Raw genomic sequence first — 22,646 nt, 5'->3', positions numbered from 1 at the left:
ATTTCTGCAGCTCTCCTCTGGACTTACTCCAACGGTCTATATCTCTCTTATGTTGGGGGTTCCAGAGCTGGGTGTAGTACTCTGCCTGGCATCTCCTGAGAGCAGAGTAGAGGGGGAGTATAAGGTCGGCAGGCCTAAGAGAGGCTGCTCACTGGTGGGAGAGTGAAAATCAGACCCAGCATGCCTAAGTGGGCCTTGTCAGGGATGAGAGTAGCTGTGCATGGACCTCAAGCATTGGTGTCATGGACACAGCTGGTGCGTGCAATTATGGGATGCCTAAAAAATCTGTTTTGTATGTGGATTTCAGTACGTTCTCCTTTTGTGGCCTGGATCCCTTGAAGATCTTAGTTTATTTGTGTGGTCACAAAGAAAGATCTTAGTGGTTGTCAAGCAATGCTTTATGGCTTATACTTTTGTTACAAACTGTCTTAAGGAGGCTTTGAAGTGTGTATATGTTTAATGTTTGTATCCATGCTAATGTGCACAAAGTTCCGAGGGGAGAGCTTGAGGCAAACTACTATTTAGTTTTGATTTTCCTTTTTCTTCTTTAAGAATAATCCCAGTTGCACTTTTGTCCAATAGGACTGCTTTTTCTCCTTTCTTAACTCTTTAAAAGAGGTGCAAGAAACGGGTATCTGAAAAGTGGTGAGACAGACTAGATAGTGCTTGGACACTAACCTTTCTGTCATCATATGTGTTAGAAGACAGTTTCTTTTGATTTTGTTCTGTTTTTACATCAACTGTGTTCTGCCTCCTGGCTTTTTGTTTTCCCCATGAATTTGTGGCATCTTCCAAATATTCTGATTGAAATATTTGTTGTTTCTGTTCAGCATTGTTTATGTTGAGAACTCAGTCAGAGAAGTTGAATAATCCCTGAAGTATGGTGTGAATTTACAACAGCCTGCTTAATTCATGTGACTTCTTGTACGCACTAAAAGCTTGTCTGCTAAACACAACTCAGCGTTAATCCAAGTCAATTCTTAAAGTGAATTAGTCAAGCTATGTGCTAATCCTCTGTGTTTACCTGCTTATTGAGATAGGCAGCAGCCTAAGTTGCTTTAAACTTCACTTGATAATTGAAAGGGGAAGGGTCAAAGGAAAAGGTGATGAAGTCTTGATGTTTTCTTCATCTGTCTCCTTTCAGGGCATATTTCAGTACTGCTTTGAATTTATAAATCTTGAATTCATGGAATGATCAGCATGAGCTACCCGAGGCCAAAACCCAGTATTCTGCTGCAGTTTTCTGCTGACAGCTGACAGCTTCAGCTAACATTTTGGGGAGTGTGCTACTTCCTGATCATCCATACTAGCTGTTCCACAAAATGTCCAACTGGTTGAGTTGAGATGCTGTAGGCAGTGGGGAATATGGTGCAGACTGTGAGGAGCAGGAAGCCCTGTCAGCCTCTGCCAAGAAACTAGTAACCAGCCCTGATTTTACAGCATGGACACACAAATTCTGGCTGTATTGTTCTGAGCACACCAGAGACTTGCATGATGGGCAAGAAGTAATTCCCTTTCATTTGTCAGCATTAGGATTTTTGTTATCTTGAGCTACTGGGTTTGCTCCCCCTCCATCATGACAAGATCAAAGGTAAGAACTTATTTCTGGGTCACTGCTGTCCATCAGATAAGTTTGTTTGTGGCCTTGGGAAAAAGCAGTGATGTGAGAATAGGGAATTTAAACCCTGTCGTTAAGATAATTCTTTCTTATTGTCAATTCTAAGTTCTTTCAAACTTCATTCAGGTTAACTATGCAAAATACAGCACTGCAGAAATTGCCCAGAGAACAGTCAGTTGAAACAATGCAGATGTTCCATAAATATTTCTGAAGAAGCATGACTGTTATTTCTGGTTTGAGGGGTTGATAAACAATTACTGTGTCTGCATTGATGCTGACCTGAACCATGTCAAGCTATTGCCTTGCAATCTTTAGTATATTTTTGGCAGGGGTGGGGGGAATGGTTGGCAAATTTCTATTTCAGATAAACTAAATTAAACTCCTGTTTGTGCACCGTTGATCATGGTGCATGTAGATATTGGGGTGGTACATTTGTAATTTGGGGTTTGGCAAGCTTAATTGTGGACTTGCTTGGCTTCAGCATTTTCAGATTATTGTATTTTGTGGTGGTTCATTCTGCCTGAAGATGAACATCTGCTTTGTGGATGCTGGGGGAAGAAGGAAGTATTTGCTGGCCCCCATCAATGCTGCGTAGAGAATTGTGACATTTTGTTATCATCCAGATGTTTTTCTTTATATCTAGTGAAGGGATATTGCCTGAATGTTTAAATACAAACTTGTTGCAGAAGGATGCCAGCATACTACTACTTTTCTGAGTTCTAAACAAAAGGTAGGGTTTGAAAAATGGAGTCTGTGTTGCTGAGTTTTGGAAATATTGTATCACTTTGTTATTTCTTCTTGGAAACAAATATTAAAAGTCTATTTGTAAGTTGTTGACAGACAAGTTCTTGTTGCTTTTCCTGCTGAGGAGTGATAGCTGGAGAAAAGCATCCTGATACCTTACATAGTGATTTATAACTTGACAGAATCATAATCATAGAATGGTTGGAAGAGACCTCCAAGCTTATTTAGTTCCAAGCCCCCTGCCATGGGCAGAGACACCTTTCCCTAGACCACGTTGCTCAGAGCTCCATCCAAACTAGCCTTAAACACTTCCAGGGATGGTACACCCACAATTTCTCTGGGCAACCTGTGTCGGTGTCTCACCACCCTCATGGTAAAGAATTTCTTCCTAACGTCTTATCTAAACCCGTGCTTTTTCAGTTTGAAGCCATTCCACTTTCTGTCACTACACACTCCTGTAAAAAGTCCCTCTCCACCTTTCTTGTTGGTTCCCTTCAAGTACTGGAAGGCCTCAATTAAGTCACCCCAAAGCTTTCTCTTTTCCAGGCTGAACAATTCTCTTAACCTTTCCTCATAGGAGAGGTGCTCCATCCCACTAATCCTTTTGGTGGCCCTCCTCTGGACTCACTCCAGCAGGTCAATGTCCTTCCTGAGCTGGGAGCCCCAGAGCTGGATGCAATGCTACAGGTGGGGTCTCACCAGAGTGGAGGGACAGAATCACTTCAACCTGCAGGCCACACTGCTTTTGATGCAGCCCAGGATAGAACTGGCTTTCTGAGCTGCAAATGCACATTGCCAGCTCATGTCCAGCCTCTCATCCATCAACACCCCCAAGTCCTTCTTGGCAACGCTGCTCTTGATCTGTTCATCCCCCAGCCTGTATTGACACCAGGGGTTGCCCTGACTTATGTGCAGCGCCTTGCACTTGGTCTTGTTAAATCTTATGGGATTCCCATGGGCCCACTTCTTGAGCTTGTCCAGGTCCCTCTGGATGGCATCCCATCCTTCAGGTGTGTCAACTGCATGACAGCTTGGTGTCATCAGCAAATTTGCTGAGGGTGCACTTGATCCCTTCGTCTACGTCATTAATGATGATGAGACAAGAGGCTTTACCCACTGTTGTCTTCTTTAATGATATTGATTAGTTAGCAAAATAGTGATGAGAATGTATTGCAGTGATAGTTGACAGAATTTAACTCCTAGTACAATGCCTCTATCTTGGCTTACTGTTGTGAAAAATGCTTCTTGCAATCCCAGTGTTCAGAATAATTTTAATGAGCAGCTTCTTGCTCTCTCTCATTTTTTCTTTTTCTCTTAAATAATGGAAGAGGACAAAAGCATGTGCCATACTTGCCTCTTTTATGCACATATGCGTGCACGATCCTGGCAACAGTTAATGATGCATTTTGAATTATGAGCTCTCCGTGGTGACTTTGGACTTTTCTGCCTTTTGCTTAACTTCTTCAAATTTCATGTCTGTCAGTAGAAATAAACAATTTTAAAAGAGTTTCAGAAACTGTTTTGAAATTACTTATTTTAGAAGTATTTGGTATTATAGAAGTCAGTACCATGAAAGTGTGTATTTTAAATACATAGCCATATGACAGCAGCTTCATTGTGGTCGTGGTATGAGAGATCATCCACTTTGTAGTAATTTGTTTACATAAGCCTTAGCAGATTGGCGTTATTTTCCAGCACTTGGTGTCTAGCTGTATTTTTCCTCTTTAATTTCTGGTGATTCTTTCTTAAAGTTTAAAGCAGTGACATAATGTTGAAATTACATGATTGCATGAATTATTACTCTGGAGTCTTCCTGGTTGATGTTGCTTTTACTTGAAATGGGGAAATTAGAAACTCATTTTCAGGGATATGTTGTTGTTCCTGTACTCACCAATTGAAAAATCACAGTGGACCTGCTGCTGCGGTTGTTTTTTGAAGATGGTGCTATGGTTAGCAGAGATGTTTTAAAGCAATTTTTTGTGTCTATATGGTTTGGTTATTTTCCACTGATCTGATCTTTCTGTTGAAGAAGCTCCTAATACATCTGAAGAGGCATGCATCTACCAGCCAGCATCTCTTACATTAAGGCAGATGCTCACTTTTTCCTCCAGTTAGAGTGGGAAGAGCTTTAATGAGTGGCAAAGGAATTATCATCTCTAAGCAATACTTAATAGGCAAACATTAATGGAAGTCATTAGGAGGTAATGGTAGATAATAACTGAAATAAGTCTGGAGGTGCCGGATAGTAACGGGAAGGCAATCTGATATGTTGGCTTTAAAGAGTGAACTGCAAGAAAATTAAGATACTGAAGAAGCCATGCTGAATTTTTTTTAACTTTCCAAACAAAGCTCAGAAGCAGCTTTTTGGAGAACTAGAAGGCTTCAAGGACAGATGAGGTATCATTCTGCATTTAAAAAACAGCAAGAAAATGCTCCCCAAGAGATGGGTGTGGAATGGACACAACATGGAAATAATCAGGAAATGATGTTGAGCAAGTGAGAGAATTGCACTGGATGGTGCAAACTGACCTAAGTCAGGGAAGTACAGAAAGGATTTTTTAAAGGATGACTACATAAAATAAAGTTTTGTCTGACGGAAAATAAGATTTCAAGTGCCTCAATGTGGATCAGAGAAAAAGTATCCTGTGTTTAACAGGGGAAAGGAGCATGATTCAGTTGTGGAGAGCACAGTGGTGACATTTCTGGCAGAAAAAAGTTGAGATATGAATAGAAAATTATGTGTGTGTCTCTTTTTTTCTTTGCTTTGATAAATTTCATCTTATCAGTATGCAAAGAAACCTCTTGTGCTGCTGCATCCCTTGAAGGGGATGCTGCTGATGTAAGTCCAATTTATATCATAATTGACATGACTTAGTCTGAGTGTGTTCATGATTTCACATGTTACAATGCTAAATACTATGGATTTGTCCTTTCAAAATATGTCTACTGTCTATTAGTAGTAAAATATGACATCTCCCTCTCCCCCTAAAAAAACCCAAAACAGCAAGATACACAACTCCAAGACAAAAACAATTCCTGAAAGAATGAACAGCTTGTAATTTTGGGATAATCTACTCACTAAAGATCATTAGTGGTGGTCACAGTTGAACATCTGAAGGTCCCTTCTGGGGCTGAACATCAGAGCAGGTAAAGGAGAACAGCAGACATGCGTAGGTTAATTACAGACTCTTTAACTGTCTGCCCTTTGGTGGAACCCAGAGCATGCCTGTGGTCAGTCTGGTTTTGTCATCCTCAGAAGGGGTATGAGACATGGTGACAAGCAAATTAGAGTGGCATATGGAAAAGATTTCCCTGCAAGATAAATGCTACAGGATATTATACTATCTACTGATTTTTTTTTTTCTTTCCTTGAAAATCTCTGAAGAGAGGTGTTGGGGTTTTTTTACGTTTATACATTGACTGATCTTCTACTTTATCTGGGCTCTAACCTTACCCTGATGGGATGACTGGGAAGATATCACTGCTGGCCCATGTGTTCTTTGTGACAGAAGATGATTTCTCTGAGGAAGTGCGACTGCACAGTGATACTATTTTATTTTTGTACATTAGTTCAGTGCATGGTAAATGATTAAGGTGATAAAATGTCTCCCTAATCTCAGAGTGAGGAAGGGGGACAGTTTCACACAATGCTGCCTCTGCAGAGTTCGTGAAACTGTTTAGCTTGGGTAAAGAGGCTCCACCTACGCTTCTTTGCTGAACATTTTGCAGGCTATATTCTGTCAAGGAAAGCTTTAGCAGCAGTTGTGTACTACTCATAGTATTAATTATTGAGGCTGGAACAATCATCTTTCCCAGATTAGCCACAAAGCTCCTATTCAAAGAGGTTTGACTGATGTAATTTTTTTTTTTTTTTGAAGCACAGGCTACACTGTGAATGCAAACGACATAGATTTGAGATCCTCTGTTGACCATTGTATCATGGAAGAGTCCTACTGAATTCAAAGGAAGTTTTTAAATATACATAGAAATAGATTTCTCTCTAGCCTCGGATCATTGCTGAAAGCTTCATCTTTTTTCCTTACATAAGATAGACTAACAGCTCTATTACACTCCTGAAAGTGGAAACTGTAAGTCTCTTTTAGCTTCAAGAAGTTGCAGACTTCTCTGGAGCAGCTTTTAAAAACTCTTTGAGGTGTACAGATGTGAGTTGATAGAAGGCAGATGGGAAAGTATGAAAGATGAGTTCCTTTCCTCTTTTTGGGGGCTTTGGTTTTTGGGTTTTTGTTTGGGTTTTTTGTTGTTGGTTGTTTTTTTTTTTCGCATTAGTAATATACTTTGGGACTTCTGTATTTTAATTTGATCTTTAAGTGACCTTCCTTATTCCTGATTTTTTATTTTTTTGTAAGATGCTTTTTGGGAGCCTGGGCAAGTTGAGGGTAAATTTCCCAAGGTGTTGTTTGTCATTTTGTTTTGATTTGGCTTAAATAAAAGCTGAGTGCTCTGGCCAGCTGTTGCTGTTTCAGTAAAGCAGTCTGCAAGCTGAAACACAGCTAAACATACTGCTGTCTTGCTTTTGATGCTATTAGTAGCTAAAGAGTTGGTTGCACTATATATTATGCCCAATGTATGCTTTGGCTGACAACTTACAATGAAAGCAGGCATCATACAAATGTAGAAGTAGATCTATTACTTATGTGGAATTACAGCAGTAATAAAATCTTGTACATCTTTGTGGCACTGAATCATTTCCAAGACAATTGTTTAGGGCACTGGTGCTCTGAAGGGTCAGCAGTAGTAAACAGTACCTGTTTTGACATGTTCAGTGGCTGGGTTTGATCTGAACTTGGGAAAGTTTTTTGTCCTTCTGCTTTTTGGGTTGTCAAAGTCATGAGTGCTCATGACAAACAAACAAAACAAAGAAAAAAAGGCCCACAAAACCCTCAAACAAACAAACACACACGCACATCAAAAAAAAAAAAAAAAGAGAAAAGCCAGAAAACAGATGATGTGTTCAGGATAAAAAGAGGATGTTTTTCAACAGCCTGTAGAGGGGAATGCCATTCATGTAATCTAGTCTGCTGGAGTATCCATGCTCTTTTATCCTGCTCTCCCCAGAGATTTTGAGGTGGGTCAGGCAGCACACTGGAGATCAAATGGCAGGTAATGATGTCACTTGCTGTCCAGTGGTCTGACTGGGGGCTGTTCTCCTGCTCTCTCACAGTGCCTACGCAGGAGGCTGTCTCAGCCTATCTCCCTGATAACCCTTTTGTAAGCCTTCCCCATCGCACAGGACATCCTGTAAATGCAGCTCTACCAGTGCTTCTGCAGCTCCATTACAAAATCTCATTGTGCTACCGTACAGCCAAACAGTGACGGCAGGAGAGAGTGCTTAGTACCAACTGATTCTGGGTTTTGGACCAACCAATTCAACTGTCCATTGTAGTTGCGAGTTTATTTATTATTAAGTCATTTTTTGGTGACAGTGAAACATTTAAAACTGTGTTATCTTTGTTGCAAGTCTCCCTCACTTTCTCCTCCCTCCCTTCTAAACCATAATGATATTTTGTTTTGCTAGTTTCTTTATTGTTCATCTATTGTGTCGGGCTGGAAAATGATCCTTCTTTATTTTAATAATTGCTCTGGAAGTGTTTGTGCTCAAACAGTGCAGTACTTCACCAAAAGTGGAAGTTTTGAGAGCAGAAATGGCATGAATAGAAATTGATGCTATTGGATGAACCTACTCTGTGAAAGAAAAGTCCTGACGCCTAAACAGTATCTGCAAAGAATTGACATTTTATGTCAAAGTGAACTAGCCATTGATTACTGCAAAGAAATTACTAGATAATTTCTCCACAGGGACAGGAATTTGATGCAAAAATGTTTCTGGATAAGGTTTGATTTCCAGTTAAGATTTGGGCACATATGTGTGCTGTGTTTTGGGGATGAGGTATTATTTATATAAGCACTTTTTAGTCTGAGTAGTTCTTTCCTGTCTTGGTGCATACAGAAAATCTTTTACCCCTGTATAGTGTGCTAGCCTAACAGTGACATGAAAAATTCACCTTGTTTCCTATGAGGATCTCAGCTTCTTCTGCAAATGTGAATGAGTAGCTCAGTTTCATTGCACCTTCAATCTGTCCTTGATCTTCATTCTTGAACTGAAAAATCTGGCCAGTTTCTTAGGGCTGATGGTAACTTCTGCAATATTCACTCTTGTTAGTGTGAAAGAAGGGACCCCTGGTGGCCTAGTGGTTAGCATGGAGGACTCTCACTGCTGCGACCCGGGTTCGATTCCTCGGTCCCCCGGGCAGATGGAGCCCGTTAGCCCTGTGAGGCCATCCACCTATGAGAAGGTCACTCTAAACAAACCTACGTCCTGAGGACCTCACTGCCATTGTCCAAGCTTGCTTGGCCCCGGCAGATGAACCTTGGGATTAAAGGGTGGGCTCAGTTCAGCGCATGCTGTGTCTCACCTAAAAAATCCATTGTGCAGGCTTGAAAGGTAAAAGACCTTTCCCAAAATCTTCATTCGCGAAGACTGGCCATTATAGTGTGAAAGAGCAGAGACCTCAAGCATGTTTTACTCTGCGTTTTGGTTTTGGTTTTGGTTTGGTTTAGTTTTTATTTCAATATTTGTAAGATAGAGATTTCCCATTGTTGTGTCTGAACCTTTTCATATGTTAGCAAATTCCACTCTGCTTTTCTAGACAGTGAAGTTTTAGACTCAAGAAATGTCTGGCTTTACTGGCAGGAGCTGTTTCCAGGGGAGGTGATGATACAGCCAGCACAGGAAACACTGAGCTTGTCGCTTGTTTTTGGCACTCCTCTTCCAGACTTCCACAACCCCTCAGTAAAACCTCACAAATCCATTTTCATAGTGAATTTATTCATTCTTATGAAGAGCTTCCAAGCGGGCGAGAAGCTATAGCTCTGTAGTTCTTAAGCTTTACTCAGCTAAATCACATTTAATAGCTTCAACATCATACAATATCACCACCTTCAGAGTCATGTAATCCAGAAACTTGAAGTCTGTGAAGTCAAGCCAAAGTGCTACCAAAAGGTACTCTGGTAGCTGTGAAGGAAAGCAAAGCTGGAAGAAGGCAACAGTGCAGGACACCTGGTATTGTCTGACCCAGGAGACAGCCAGAGCTTGTGAAAACTCAATTTGCCTTTCATTCCCAGAACCTTAATGTAGCAGAGGCACTGCACATTTGTGGACCCAGATGAGATACTCAGTGATACAGAAGTTGTTGGCATTGCTGTATCAGTGCAAACTTGTAGATCACAGTGTACCGTGCAAGAAACCAGGGAGGAATAAGGGTAACAATTTTTGTCACTGGATTTGTAATGGATTTTCCAAAAGCAGTTCCTTCAAGATGATGTTTTTGTGATACACAATTGTATTTCTCCTAAGTACTCCAAGTAATGACAAAACTGCATGGTTCCTCTTTTCTGTGGTATCAGACAGCTGATCGACAAGGCATGATGCTTAATCATGGAATTTCAGAGAACAGTATGTTTTATAATCAGGATGTGTTGCGTCACAGAGGACAAGAAAATTTATAATTTTCATTTTACAAATTTTAGATACTGACCTAACATATTTCCCTGGTTTGCAGTTTTCTGGATGTATTCAGTAAAGATAGCAGTGCCTATCAAGAGAAGATACCACATAGAGTATTTGCCTACACTACCTGTAGCTCCGGTGGTTGGGAATGATATGTGTGAATCTGCTTCCAAATTTGTGTATTTTTTTTCAACACTTTGTAGTGCAGCATGCAATCAAAATCTCATTAGTAAGAAGCAAGTCTTGAGCTTTTGTGTTTCAGACTTTCTTTTTAAAAAGACATTTCATTTTGTGTCGTAATCTCTTTTAGTGAAGTTCATTTGAGGATCCTGTTCCCTTTATTTGCAGATCTTGAAAACACAGGCCTGCACCCTGAACTCACACAGGTATTAAGTTAGGAGCCACCTTTGTTTTCTTGAATGGAGTCTACTTGTTTTAGCACTGCTGTGAAAGCGTAGTTCCCTCTGTACTTTATTATTGCTGAAGAAGAGGCAGCGGGTTGGGAGTGGAGGGACAGTCCTTTTGTACAGTACAACCTGTTTTCAGCTGGGATGCTTTTATGAGCCTAACCATTGGCAGAAAGTCTTTATCATTGTGAACATTGTGCTCAGGAGGTAGAGAAGCGAGGTGTTTGCCTAGGAGCCGTCCTTTTCCTAGCCAAATTGAGGAATCAGTGAAACACAAGTAATGAAAATACAGATAGGTGTAGAAGGGGACATATGAAATGGCCATGGGCTTAGGAATTTTTTACTAACGTTGTGTTTTCTGTTTCTTGAAGAACTGATGAAAAATGACTGCAGGCATATTTCTTCTCTCATCTGTATTAAATGCTCGTTGAATTTTGTGGGTTAAGCTTTTTCTGACATTTGTGTTCTGCCTGGAGTACACAGAGCTAGCTAAAGGCTGGACAGAGTTCAGGGAGGGGGTTTCTTAGTTTTTTCCTTCTGCTTTATGATGCTTCATAGTAAAATTGTTCATTTTCTCTCCTTTTTGTGTGGCAAACAGGATTCTAAACCTACCTCTGGTTTTGGTTTAGAGAGTATTCCTTAAAGTCTCCATCAACTGTAAATTTTTCTCCACCTTCACTGTGGAAAAGTGGCAGCATTTTGGGGTTAAGAAAAGAGAAAAGATTTTAAAAGAAACTAACAATGACCTGTTGTAAAGTCAGTGCAGTGAAACTGCTGCTCTTATGCATGTTTGAGAAGAACAGAAACTGAGGCCTTTTGAGATCTTATTTAAGTTACAATTGCAACAGCTTACAAGGCATTGATGAGACGTGCTGCTTGAGGATTTTGAGGCTGTTGATGGAGTTTTACTGAAAATCACTCTTTTCTTTGTCAAGTAGCAAAAGCTTCCCTAAGTCAGAATTTTGAGTTGATGCTGCCTGTACCCTTCATTTGTCAGGTACAGAGGAAAAACAGAAAATTGGCAAAACTCTCATTTTTTAAAAGGAAACAGGAAGCCTGGAGGTTGTGTTGTTTCTTTGACTTTGTGAAGGCTGTCTTGGAGAGAGGCTAAGTCTCCATTTTCTGTCCTCTCCGTGAGTATAGTAGTAGGAATTTGGGGCAAGGAGTGGAAAGAATGAAAGGTTACTAGCCAGAACTAAGTAGGAAAGAACAGGGGTCACTGGAAAGCTATATAAAGATGGAAAAAGTGATCCTAGAGCTTGGAAGATGAGACAGCTACATGTGACGTAAAGCATGTAGGGATGTGTTGAAATGCAAAGCAGGCATTTCAAGATGATGCTTTTTAAGAAGTAGGAATAATTTCCACAGTGGCATGCAAAGGCTGAGTTTAAATGAACAAGAACAAAAAAAAAAAGGCATAACTGAATCAGAAAAGCATGCAGAGCGTAACTTTTCTACAGCACTTATCTGTACTTTCTTGGCTTGGTAAGTGTTGCCTTTGAAAAAATGAACTGTTTGCCAGGAAAGTTACTGTGATTGTCTGTATAATTACACCGTGGCCTCAGTTTGAAAAATACCAGTTAAGTTTGGAGTAATTTCTGGAATGTTTGTTGGATGCTGATTACACTTAGCATGAGTAGATTTCTGCTATGACTTACAGAATAGGAAGTGGTAAATATGGAGAGCAAGAGGTCTCTCTCCTAAATCCTTTCTGTGGTGACTAATTAGTGAGTTGTGTTGTATATGTCTAGCCTGATTAGGGAGAAAAAAAACTGCTGCAGTTTTTCAGTCCAGAATTTTTAAATGACATTTACAGTGTTTTCTGCCCACCCCCACACCTTATTTGTTTGATTTTTTTGGTTGGTTTTCTTTGCATGAGAGAATAGAAAAAGAAAATAATAGAATATATATGCAGAAGCTGGATGGACCTTTATAAACATGATACTTATGAAAATACCTTCATTCTGTTGGATCAGCAGATCAAACTTTGCATGGCAATTCAATATATTCATGTACTGCAAATCTGTGACTACCTGGAAAAAATGATAGCATAATGTTTTAAGTTGTTTTTCTTAATAAAGAAGAAAAGTTCATGTGATCACTGAACTGTAGAACAGTAGTTGTTGAGGGAATAATAATAATAATAATGGCCAGTCTTTGCGAACGAAGATTTTGGGAAAGGTCTTTTTTTACCTTTCAAGCCTGCGCAATGGATTTTTTTAGGTGAGACACAGCATGCGCTGAACTGAGCCCACCCTTTAATCCCAAGGTTCATCTGCCGGGGCCAAGCAAGCTTGGACAATGGCAGTGAGGTCCTCAGGACGTAGGTTTGTTTAGAGTGACCTTCTCATAGATGGATGGCCTCACAGGGCTAACGAGCTCCATCTGCCCGGGGGACTGGGAATCGAACCCGGGTCGCAGCAGTGAGAGTCCCGCATGCTAACCACTAGGCCACCAGGGGTCCCCTTGTTGAGGGAATAAATGTATCCTAAATTCTAATAAATGATTCTATAAGTATTCTTTTTTTTGGGGGGGTGTCTTTTTTCTTTTGTTGGGGGAAAAAATTTAACACAGTTCCAATGTCTCTGTAGGTGACCATATTTCCTTTCAAATCTGATCATGGTCTATGCGTTAGCCTTCTTGCTGAATTCACTTTGTGTGAATTCTAGTTTGTGTGGCCAAGTGATTTTTGTTGTTGTTGTTGTTATTGTTGTTGTTCTGGACCAAATTCTAATGTGCTCTTTGAAACTTCTGCAAGTCTTTTGTGAATGGTCGTGTAAGCAAGTGGGGCTGTACAAACTCACGCACTGGTATTGCAGCAGCCAAGGAGCTTGGTTGTTGACTGCGCACCCAGTTCTCTTGTTACTCTCAACAACTTTTTTTCCTTCCTATTAGGAGCAAATATCAGCATGACTAGAGTCTGAGGAAGGGCTTCTTTGTTCCTACCAGGAGTTTGCGGGTGCAGAGGAACAGCACAAGCACAGCAGGGACACTTTAAGCTACCATGGATACCTCCACCGATTTGGTGCCGTCCTCCATGATGTCCCAGCCTGAGGTGATTGAGGTGAGTAGGCCAAAATGGAACTCTGGCAGGTAAACTAATTGAACCTCTTTCTTATTTTCTCATTGAATCCTAGCTTTTTCTCCTCTCTCATTTCTGAGTGTCACGGGAATTTTTCCTGAAATATTGTATTAAAGACACAGGTCATTTACTAAGAATGTTGTTATTCTTTGACACATGATATTGCTGTGTTATACTGCTATTTGTAGAAGAAAACATATGGCAAAATATGATCTTTATTGACGCCATGGAGATGATCACTCTGCTATAGTTTGATTTTTTTACTGTGCCTAATAAATACAAAGTAGAGGGCTGTAATATGGATAAATTGGAATAATACCAAAGGAAAAGTCAGGTTTAGTGTTCTTACCAGAAAAGTTTTAAGCTAAAACAAGCAATAAAATTGATAATACACTTAGAATTACTAACACACTAATCTTGCTTTCACAAATCCAAGTGTGTCTTTCAGACTTCATATTTATAAATATCTAAAAGATTTCTTTAGCTCTGTGTACTGAACACCAAGTACTTGTGTATTCTGATGAAGTAAAAACGACAAACTGAAAAGGAGATTTTCATAACAGTGAAGATTTCATCTCAGAAAAGTATTTTCAAAGTCCTCTTGACTTCATAGAGACCCAAGTGCCTGTTACAGTTTAAAACTTTTAAGGATGTGTATTTTTCTGAAAAGGGCCCCACAACTGATTAACAGAATACCTGGTAGGAGGTGGATGCTGAATGCTTCTGTTCCAGGCTGCCTAGCTGCTGCCAGACTCTTCTCTCCCTGACCATCTCTGCACATGGTCTGCAAGACACTTGCACCCCTGTCTCCATTGGTCATCTCTTCAGAGCCTTCTTTATGTATGAGAGATTTGTGTATCTAAAGATTGTTGTTCAGGACAAATGCCTTCTCAAAGGGAAAATAAGATCAGCTATGGTGTGAGAATGAGTGGAAGAAAAGCTATCTCTTGTGAAGGACACGATGATCAGCAGAGTCACCATTCTGTTGGGTTGAATAAATGCACATGTCCTGGATCTGTAGGGAGTTTTGGCTGAATAACTTTTGTCTGGACTTTTATCAGTAGGCCAAAGACTAGAAATCAATAGATGTTTCTGATCATTAGTTAGTAACCGAGACAGCTCTCCCTCCATGCTTGAATTTTGGAGACTGTGTTTCAATGAGATTTGTCTTGGGACCCAAAAAAAAATGACAACAGGAAGCAAAGGAAAGACTCGTATCTCAGTGTGGAAAATTATGGTGGAAAAAAGTATCATTCTCTCAACCTTATGTTGTAAAAATAGGCTCAAAATTGATTCTGTAGTTGAAGAGTTACATTCTTGCGTGAATTCCCACAGATATCAGTAAATCATTGTGGATCTGATGGTTGATATAAGTCTTCAACCGTATGTAAAAGGGTAAAATTTTCAAAGAATCAGCCGGGAACCATGTGTATTTTCTGAGGATAAGGAAGACCTTTTTAACAGATAAGGACATAGTGAGACACATATAAAGAGACAATCATTGGATGGAAGTATTGAAGTAAAGTGCTGTTCGTAATGTTACAGGTTTGCCTTTCATATTTGTGTTGACATACGAATGAATTTTTGGATATAGTTTAGAAAACAGCATTGATTAAAATACTTTTTTTTTCCCCAGAGGACATTATTTTTGCCTTTTAAAACTGAGCAGATGCCACAGTGTGCTGCAGAAGACATTTAGAGACTAATGTTTTAAGGAAAGATTTTTTTTTTAAACTTGGAAGTAACCTTGCATGCTTTTTGCATGAGCTAGATGGCATCTTAGTTACAAAAAGAAGTGGTTTGCTACTTTACTTTAAACTGTCTTTATTTTTAACCTTTTTTTTAAATCTTTTGTCTTTAAACTTTCCTTTAGTTTTGCCAGGATAGTTGGCTTTCTTCACATTTAGTCAGTTTAAACTCAGAAGTAAATATTATCTATTTTGTATACCCATATATGTACGTGTGCATGTATGTATACATTGCACTAATAAATACTCTTCTGCCTATCATCAATCATTTTACCGCACTGAGCAAACAAGAACAAATGCTTATTTACCATGGGAGGGACTTCCAGAGACCTCAGTAGGAGGTTTTGCAATCCAGAGCCCACCCTGACAGGTTTTTGCTTGAGCTTTAATCATGCAGATGCTCGTGGTGGTACCACGATAAGGGAAGTTCCTGCTATAATGTAGTTGCAAATGGTTCTTTTCCCAAGATTTGTCTTCTGAGTCAAGTGTCAAAAGATTCACATTTTGAAAAAGTTTTTGAAGGTCGCTTCTCAATACCAGATGTGAAAGTGTTATTACTGTCTTAAAATATTCTTACTGCTAGTGTATCAACATAAAAACTGCTTCTGGTGCTCTCCACAACCCTGTATTGAAGCCACAGTCGTGTCTCTTCATCCCCTCCCAATGCAGTGACCTATCCAAAGCTCTCATGTTCTTTCCCCGCCCCCCAACATCTTGTTACCAGACACAAGTGGTGACTAAGAGCACAGGCATCTTGGTCATGTGTAAAGGTGAAGGATAAGTAAAGTTCCAAGGTAGTTTAGCTGTTCATAGCTGAGATCTGAAACAGAAAATAACCAGTGGGAAAGCGTTCCCCATATGTCAAAGAAGTCAACGAAACAAAAAATTTTCCAAATGTGCTTTGAGTTTTTGGCAACAGGGTTTTATTGCAGGGCAATAAATTATCTCAAATAAATCACAATAAATCACAATATGTGACTTATACAGATTTCTGATTAGATATGCCATTTTGTTCTTAAAGAGAGAGAAATAAAACGTTAACAGAGCTTTTCGATTTTTAAATTGAAGATATTTTGTGGTACATGTTATGACTTCATACCTCAGCTATGTGTAAGCAAAATGATCTCATAGAAACCTGACTAGTCTGATAATGCAGTAATCAGAAAGTTAAATCATTCTTGAAGAAGCATTTAGCATCCCAGAGGGCTTTGCTGTTTGCAAAAAAGAAACATCACAAGTGGTGATCTAAACTGATGAAAGTACTCTGTGAAGTGATTAGCATCTTCTCTCTTTGTGCGTGGCATGAGATGAATTCTGTAGTAAAAGCTTTGAAGAAGAAATGATTTGAGCTCCAGTTGCTTAATGAATCAGGGACTTCCAACAGTGCTTCAGAAATGCTTAAAACAAGAAAATAACAAAAATTCATCATTCTTTCTTTGCTTTTGCCAGCAGTGGATCCTACCAGCCAAATACTAGAAGTAAATGAGTACATTTAAATAAATACCTTGCAGCTGTTCCAAAGAGAAATCCAGAGCACTTTCCATTATAGTGGCCTTTCATGGCCAGAGCCAGAAAACATTTCTCCCACTCTGTGCCACTGAATACTTTCTATTTTCTTCTCTTTTTGTTTGAATTGGAGTGGAAGAGATTTAAACTATCACTGCCACAGAATGGTCATTCTTTTTATAATATACTTGAGAATAGACTGCTGTGGGATGGCACAGCTGTTGTGCTGTGTTGTTTTCCCTAACAAAGTTCCAATAAGATTTGTGGTTTGGATCTGGTGCCCAAATTTCTGCAGTCAACAAATGTGTAGATTTCTTTCTCCCCTTTGAGCTGAGTAAACAAATAAGCCTCTTTACCAAAACAGATCTATGGTGGTGATGAATAAGGTAAATGGGAGAGCAAAAGAAAATGGTGAGGCTGGTAGAAACAGTTTAGAATTACATTAGAAGTATATATCAGAATAGAAGTATATCCACCTAGTTACAGACATCATAGGGGAAACTAAAATACCAGTATGTTTTGTGGGTTTTTTGATTCTTATACTAGGTGAAATTACTGGGGGTTCAAAACACATCTCAGTTTTGTTTAAGCTGACCAGTGCTGCCTTATAGGCAGCTGCTCAGTACTGTATGAACGAGTTACTTACAGGGAACATAATTGTCTTCCCTGTCTCCCACAAAGCCACAAGTGGTTGAGCTTGTACCTGTGTTTGGCTAGTGTTTGTGAAGCTCAGCTTGTCGCGTAAGCTCTCCCAGAAGTAAACAAATCTTGAAGAGGTTTGCAGAAACCCTTTCTGTATTCTGTGTGGGACACTTGGGTACAAGTAGCCAATCTGGGGTCAATATGCTCTCCATGTGGCAAAGCCAATTAGCTTATTTTTGCAATACCTCCACATTACAGTGGTGATCTCCCTTGAGAGAAGCTTGGAAGGCAGAGATGAGTGGCAGAGAAAAAACAAATCTTTATTAATTGAAGTATATAAGGCATCCTAGCAATATAGGGGGAGGATGTGATGATGTAGAACTCTGACCTAATTCAAACAGACTTCATTTCCACCTCAACTAGAAAATATTCATAAGATGTAGGTAGTACTTGTGAGGGACAGAGCTCATCTGAAAATACTGGATCTGTGTAAAAGAGCAACAATATAATAGTGTCTGAATTACTGGGTAAGTTGCAAACAGGTGAGTTTACTGTCTTTCTGTTGGTTTTGTTTTTGTTTTTTCAGTTCTTCTAGCTTTCAATATCATAAATCTCCTTTTGCTTGCAGAATTCCGCAATTAAAGAAACTTCATGTGCAGGTGTGTGTGCAAGTGTGTGCAGGTGCATGCACGCTTCCTTTCTGCAGCAGTAGAAAATGGAGAAGTTGAAACCACAGAGCTCGCAGTCTGGGGCCTTGTTGGGCCAGCTCAGTGTGCTCCTGACCGTTACTGCTCTTCATTAATGCTCTTGTGTTTGAACAGGGAGTTTCATGGCTTCTAATTTGTCTATCCTCAAAAGATGTAGGGCTGATTTCAGACCTGATAGTTAGAGACCCTGTCATCTTCCAAAAGAAAGGCATTTTTAGAGTTAGCTGGACTTCCTGAATTGACACATTCCTTTTTTAACTCATGGAAGCTTTTTTGAACTTGCTTTTGTAGTAGTCAGCAGTGAATAAGCTCTATGGAAGGTCAACAACTTCCCTGGTTTTATAGTCAGTCTGTGGAGGTTGTAATCATAGTTTCCAACAGGATCTGTGTCACTTGTGAATTAAACCTTCCAACAATAAAATTGCCTCTTTTCCCAGCATTGCCTGGGTTTCTTTGCTACACTGAGTGCCTAGTTATGCTGAGCTGCCCTTTCCACGTATAAACCGTAGGATACAGAGAAATTCTCAGTTCATTTTCTAATAGTTGGGATCTTTGTCAGTGCTAAGACTCTGAAGTAATAAAGCCTGCTATAAAAGCATCCTAAAAATTACTGGAGATGCTAGCTGTTGCCACACGATCCTTAAGTAACTTCATGCTTTATCATGTTGTAACGGAGTTAAAGAGATCCCCTTACAGAGAGATTAATTTCCTCCTGTCTTTTCAGCTATGTGAAGGGCAAAATGAGCCTAGTGAAATGAAGTAGCCTGCTGGGACCAAATCACCATATCTTATCATACAGGTTTTTCTTAAAGTCCGTTCGTTGAGTGAATTACTTTGGAAGATGAAATTTTGAAGAGGAGGAGCTCTTAGATGTTGGTGGTAGAGTTTTATGCTTTCATTCTGCAGATGAAAATGTATCTGTACATAAGGTTTTTTAACTTCTACTTTTATCTTTAAAGGAAACACTTCTTTTCCCTTTATTTTAAAGCTTTTGTTTCTTTTGTGTTCTGCAGTTTGAAAAATAGTTTATGCTTTTCATTAGGTAGTAGAGAAACTTTTTGCAAATTGGATTTTTTTTCCTCATCTGTTACAACTTTACTTTCATAAAGGCCATGTTTAGCAGTTGTGGGTTGAGAAAGTATTTACATATTGGTTCAATTATTCCTATACTTACTTGTTTATCCTTATTTTAAAGATATTAATTTATACTCTTCTTTGGGGATTTTGAAGTTGGCAGTTTCCTGAAGTTTTTCAGCTGTAGCTCTTCTGGTATGTTGGTAAGCTTAAGAGTATTTACCTAAGCTGAAAGCAGTGCTACTGATTTTCCATTCGCTGCTGCACTAAATGTAAAGATGTAAGACAGTTATCTCTAGTCTTAGTTTGCCATTCCCATATTAGCCGAATAAATTGTATTTCATCTCCTCTGTGTTCTGGGTGAGAAAATAGCAGCATGTCAAGGTTAATTCAGTAAAGGAAAAAAAAAAAGAGAGGAGCAGGCTGTGTTTGGAGAGCTTAGGGTTAAGATATTTTTAAGAGTTTTCCTGAATATGGATTCATTTTTGTGGCTTACAGGTTTGAAAACTTCTGTGAAAGTCAGACCTTAGTATTCAAAGAATGTTCAGGTCTGTTTCTCTCTGCAAGAAATAACTGCACCAAGGCATACAGAGAGTGGGGAGATAGGGGTCCTTTTTTTTTTTTTTCTTCCCTGTTGGGTGGACTAAGGAACTCTCCAAACTCTCAGATTGCAGAGGGGTTTTTAAACTGATCATTTGCCCCTCAGGCACCTTGTGCTAACTAATGCTTCATTTAGGCAGTATCAATCAGTGGTGGTTGTTAAACTTTTTGGTGCTTGTTTTCCACCCTAAGTATCTCTCCATACACAGCCCTCACCCAATTGGCTGTCACTCACAACTGAGCTGGTAGAATCCAGAGATCTCCTCTCACCTTCCTGCTCCAGGCAGCCAGTGCCTTCTCCAATCTGGTCTCTTCCCCAGGAGGGGCAGGGAGTAATGGGCCAGTCACCCAAGGGCATCCCACTGTCAAGCTGCCCCATGCTGTGGATTCAAATCCTCACTCTGTTCTTTAGGCTGTGATGGAGAGGTGGGGCAGCAGTAAGATAAATCAAGCACAAAACATGGGAAAGTTGCTTACAATGGCTCTTCTTCCCAGTCTCCTCACTGCTACCCCAGTGGTGTTATCCCATACAACTGGAGGAAAGGAGAAAACCAGACAGGTATAGCAAATAATGGCTGAAAAGGCGAAGGTGAGGTTCTAGTCATTGGATGGCTACTTTCTGACTGTAGAACAAGAGTGAGTCTTGCTTATTAAGTCCTGGTGCCAATTTTCCTGGTCTTCATGTACTGTGTTGAGGTTATAACTACCTCTCATGATACTGAGAGATTTAACTCCATGTACTCTTGGAATTTTCTTGTTCTGTGTTTTGGGACAACTGGATCTTGAGTCAGCTGCATATGGTGAGAGGGGATTTTGATTTTAGCCTGCTTTTACTCCATCTTACTTTATATGTCTTGTTGGTTTATAACTCAGATATTTTCTTTTTCTACACAGTTGTGCTCTAGAGGCTTTAGTTAACATAGGCAATTTGCAGCTTAGTTTGTTTTAAACTTCTGTTGAGATACACTGAATGGATGAGGTAAATCTCAGGGCACCACACATCTGGCTTACACAGGCAATGAAACACACTGAGTGAAACTTCAGGAAATTAAAATATAAACTTTCCTGCCCCTTTTCCTGCAGGGGCAGGAGAGGGGATGGGGCTGCCTGCGTGCATATGTCTTTTTGGTATGTTAACACTTTCAGTACTGAGAGATACATTGCATTTGCCTCCTGTTGGAGCCTTTCCAGTCAGCATCATGACTAAATGTGATGCCTTGGGATTTTTATGTTTGTGACCTGGGAGGTCAAAACCTTCCGTTATGATATATGCTGGCATCTGAGAAAGCTGATCATCTGGAAGTCCCCTTTTTGAACTTTTGCCAGAAAACTGTCTCTTCTTGTGCTCTTCTTTCCCTTGGGAGTGAAAAGACTACTTTTGAAGGAGATCCCAGGTTTTAGATTAGAATGCCCTAAAAACAAAGCTTATCCAAAATCCCTTATGTGAACAGTGTTTTGTTTTTCTGTCTTCAAAACGAGAGAAGCAGCAAGTAAGCCTCGTGCTGACTTCTCTGAGATTGCTCAAGTGCTGTCATGTCTTTAAATTTAACAAGTCTGACTCTGTGGCATTTTACATGCTCTTATGAGTGTTTCATACATGCAGCCTAGGCTTGGCATTTTGTAAATAAGTCAATTTTTTTTATCTTGATTCAGATTTCATATGCAAATGTTGTGGAGGATATTACAAAATCAAGGAATAATTTACATTCTAAGCCTGTGTGCAAAATAAAGACACAAAGAAAAAAGAAGAAAAAAAAAGTAAAAACATGATACCTACCACATTTTAAATTTCTGAACTAAAAATATGTGTTCTTCCAGGTGTAGCAGGCCTCTTTCCAAAGGAGCAACAGTGGAGCAGGAATCATTATATATGGGCAGCAGACATCTGAAAGAAAAAATTAGATCAACAAATATATAGGAAAAGAGAATTTATTCAGGACTGCAAAAATCCACTAGATCCTGCATCCAGATATTCCTACAGAAAGCAAAAACCCCATGTATTCACATAATTATTGCAGATGTTGGCAAGCTTTTATAAGGGCCACTAATTCATTCATATGACTTCCTCTCTCCCTCAAGGGTTCTTATATTTGACCTGTTATTACTACAAGGTTTTTAACCAAAGAATTAAAGCCAGATGTCTTGTAGCTAGGTCTCCTTTTGTTAAATATCCCCTGTAAATCATTTTTTTCTATGCAACAGAGAGATCCTACATGAGAACTTTTTAAAATTCTTAAATAATTAAGGCTGAAAGGCTTCAAACCTAAGATATAATGTATCCTAAAGGAACAGTAAAACTTTTATACTCACTGTGCTGAGAAATAGTATTTACTCTAGCTTATTTTTTATCCTGGACCTGCAAATGTTTCTGATCGATGTTGAGGTTGGAAGTAAAATCTTTCTAAAAAGACCTTTTTCTTTATCATAAATTTAAATGTCATGCAGTGCATTTGGGACTCACATGAGTCCAGTTACTAATTCTATTTCCCAGTTCTGCACATTTTTTATTTCAATGTGAAAGTTAGTTTAGCTGTACCACTTCTACAGAATGACTGGAACTGTCCAAAACATATGGTTTAGTTTGTATGTTTTAGTGGGAAGAAATTCTCATCTTTTAGTCTTGTTGATCTGTTCTTTGATTAGGCTTATTACCTGTTTTTTTTGCTAAAACTGGTCCTTTTTCTGTAAAAATTCAAGTTTAGTCAATAGAGTTTCAGTTCCATAAAAGCGATGCAGGCAGGTCTCTTGAGTCTTGTGTAGAAAGTCACTTTTTTGACATGAGTTTCTTGGTTTGATTTTTTTTTTAAATTCTTATTTTTACATCCTCATTGTATACGTGTGCTAGACAAGGAACCAGGTTGTTATTCAGAGGAGTTTCTTTTTCTAAGGTTTGCCTTTTGGGAATCACACCTCAAGTAATTGATTGTAACTGAGAAAGGAAATTCATTAAGCATTTTCTTGTGAGCCAACAGTTTTATGCAAAACTTCCA

At 39.3% G+C, this 22,646-nt stretch overlaps 1 protein-coding gene across 5 annotated transcripts in view; it reads left to right on the top strand.

The window, feature by feature from the left end:
* The window catches only part of LPAR1 (lysophosphatidic acid receptor 1), a 70,412-nt gene that overhangs the window by 9,732 nt on the left and 38,034 nt on the right, over positions 1 to 22,646 (top strand). For 4 of the 5 annotated variants that reach the window (XM_027709015.1, XM_027709016.1, XM_027709014.1 and 1 more), the window contains one exon: positions 13,193 to 13,361. In XM_027709015.1, coding sequence (XP_027564816.1) covers positions 13,302 to 13,361 — 60 coding nt within the window. In that variant the 5' untranslated portion in view covers positions 13,193 to 13,301. The remainder of the gene's footprint in view (positions 1 to 13,192; positions 13,362 to 22,646) is intronic. The other variant, XM_027709019.1, reaches the window with a different exon arrangement.

This window comes from Neopelma chrysocephalum, unplaced genomic scaffold (genome assembly GCF_003984885.1).
Source record: "Neopelma chrysocephalum unplaced genomic scaffold, ASM398488v2 Primary Assembly neopelma1_96671, whole genome shotgun sequence".
Taxonomy (NCBI): domain Eukaryota; kingdom Metazoa; phylum Chordata; class Aves; order Passeriformes; family Pipridae; genus Neopelma; species Neopelma chrysocephalum.
Note: the sequence above shows the minus strand (reverse complement) of the source record. Positions and strands in the feature narration are given on the sequence as shown.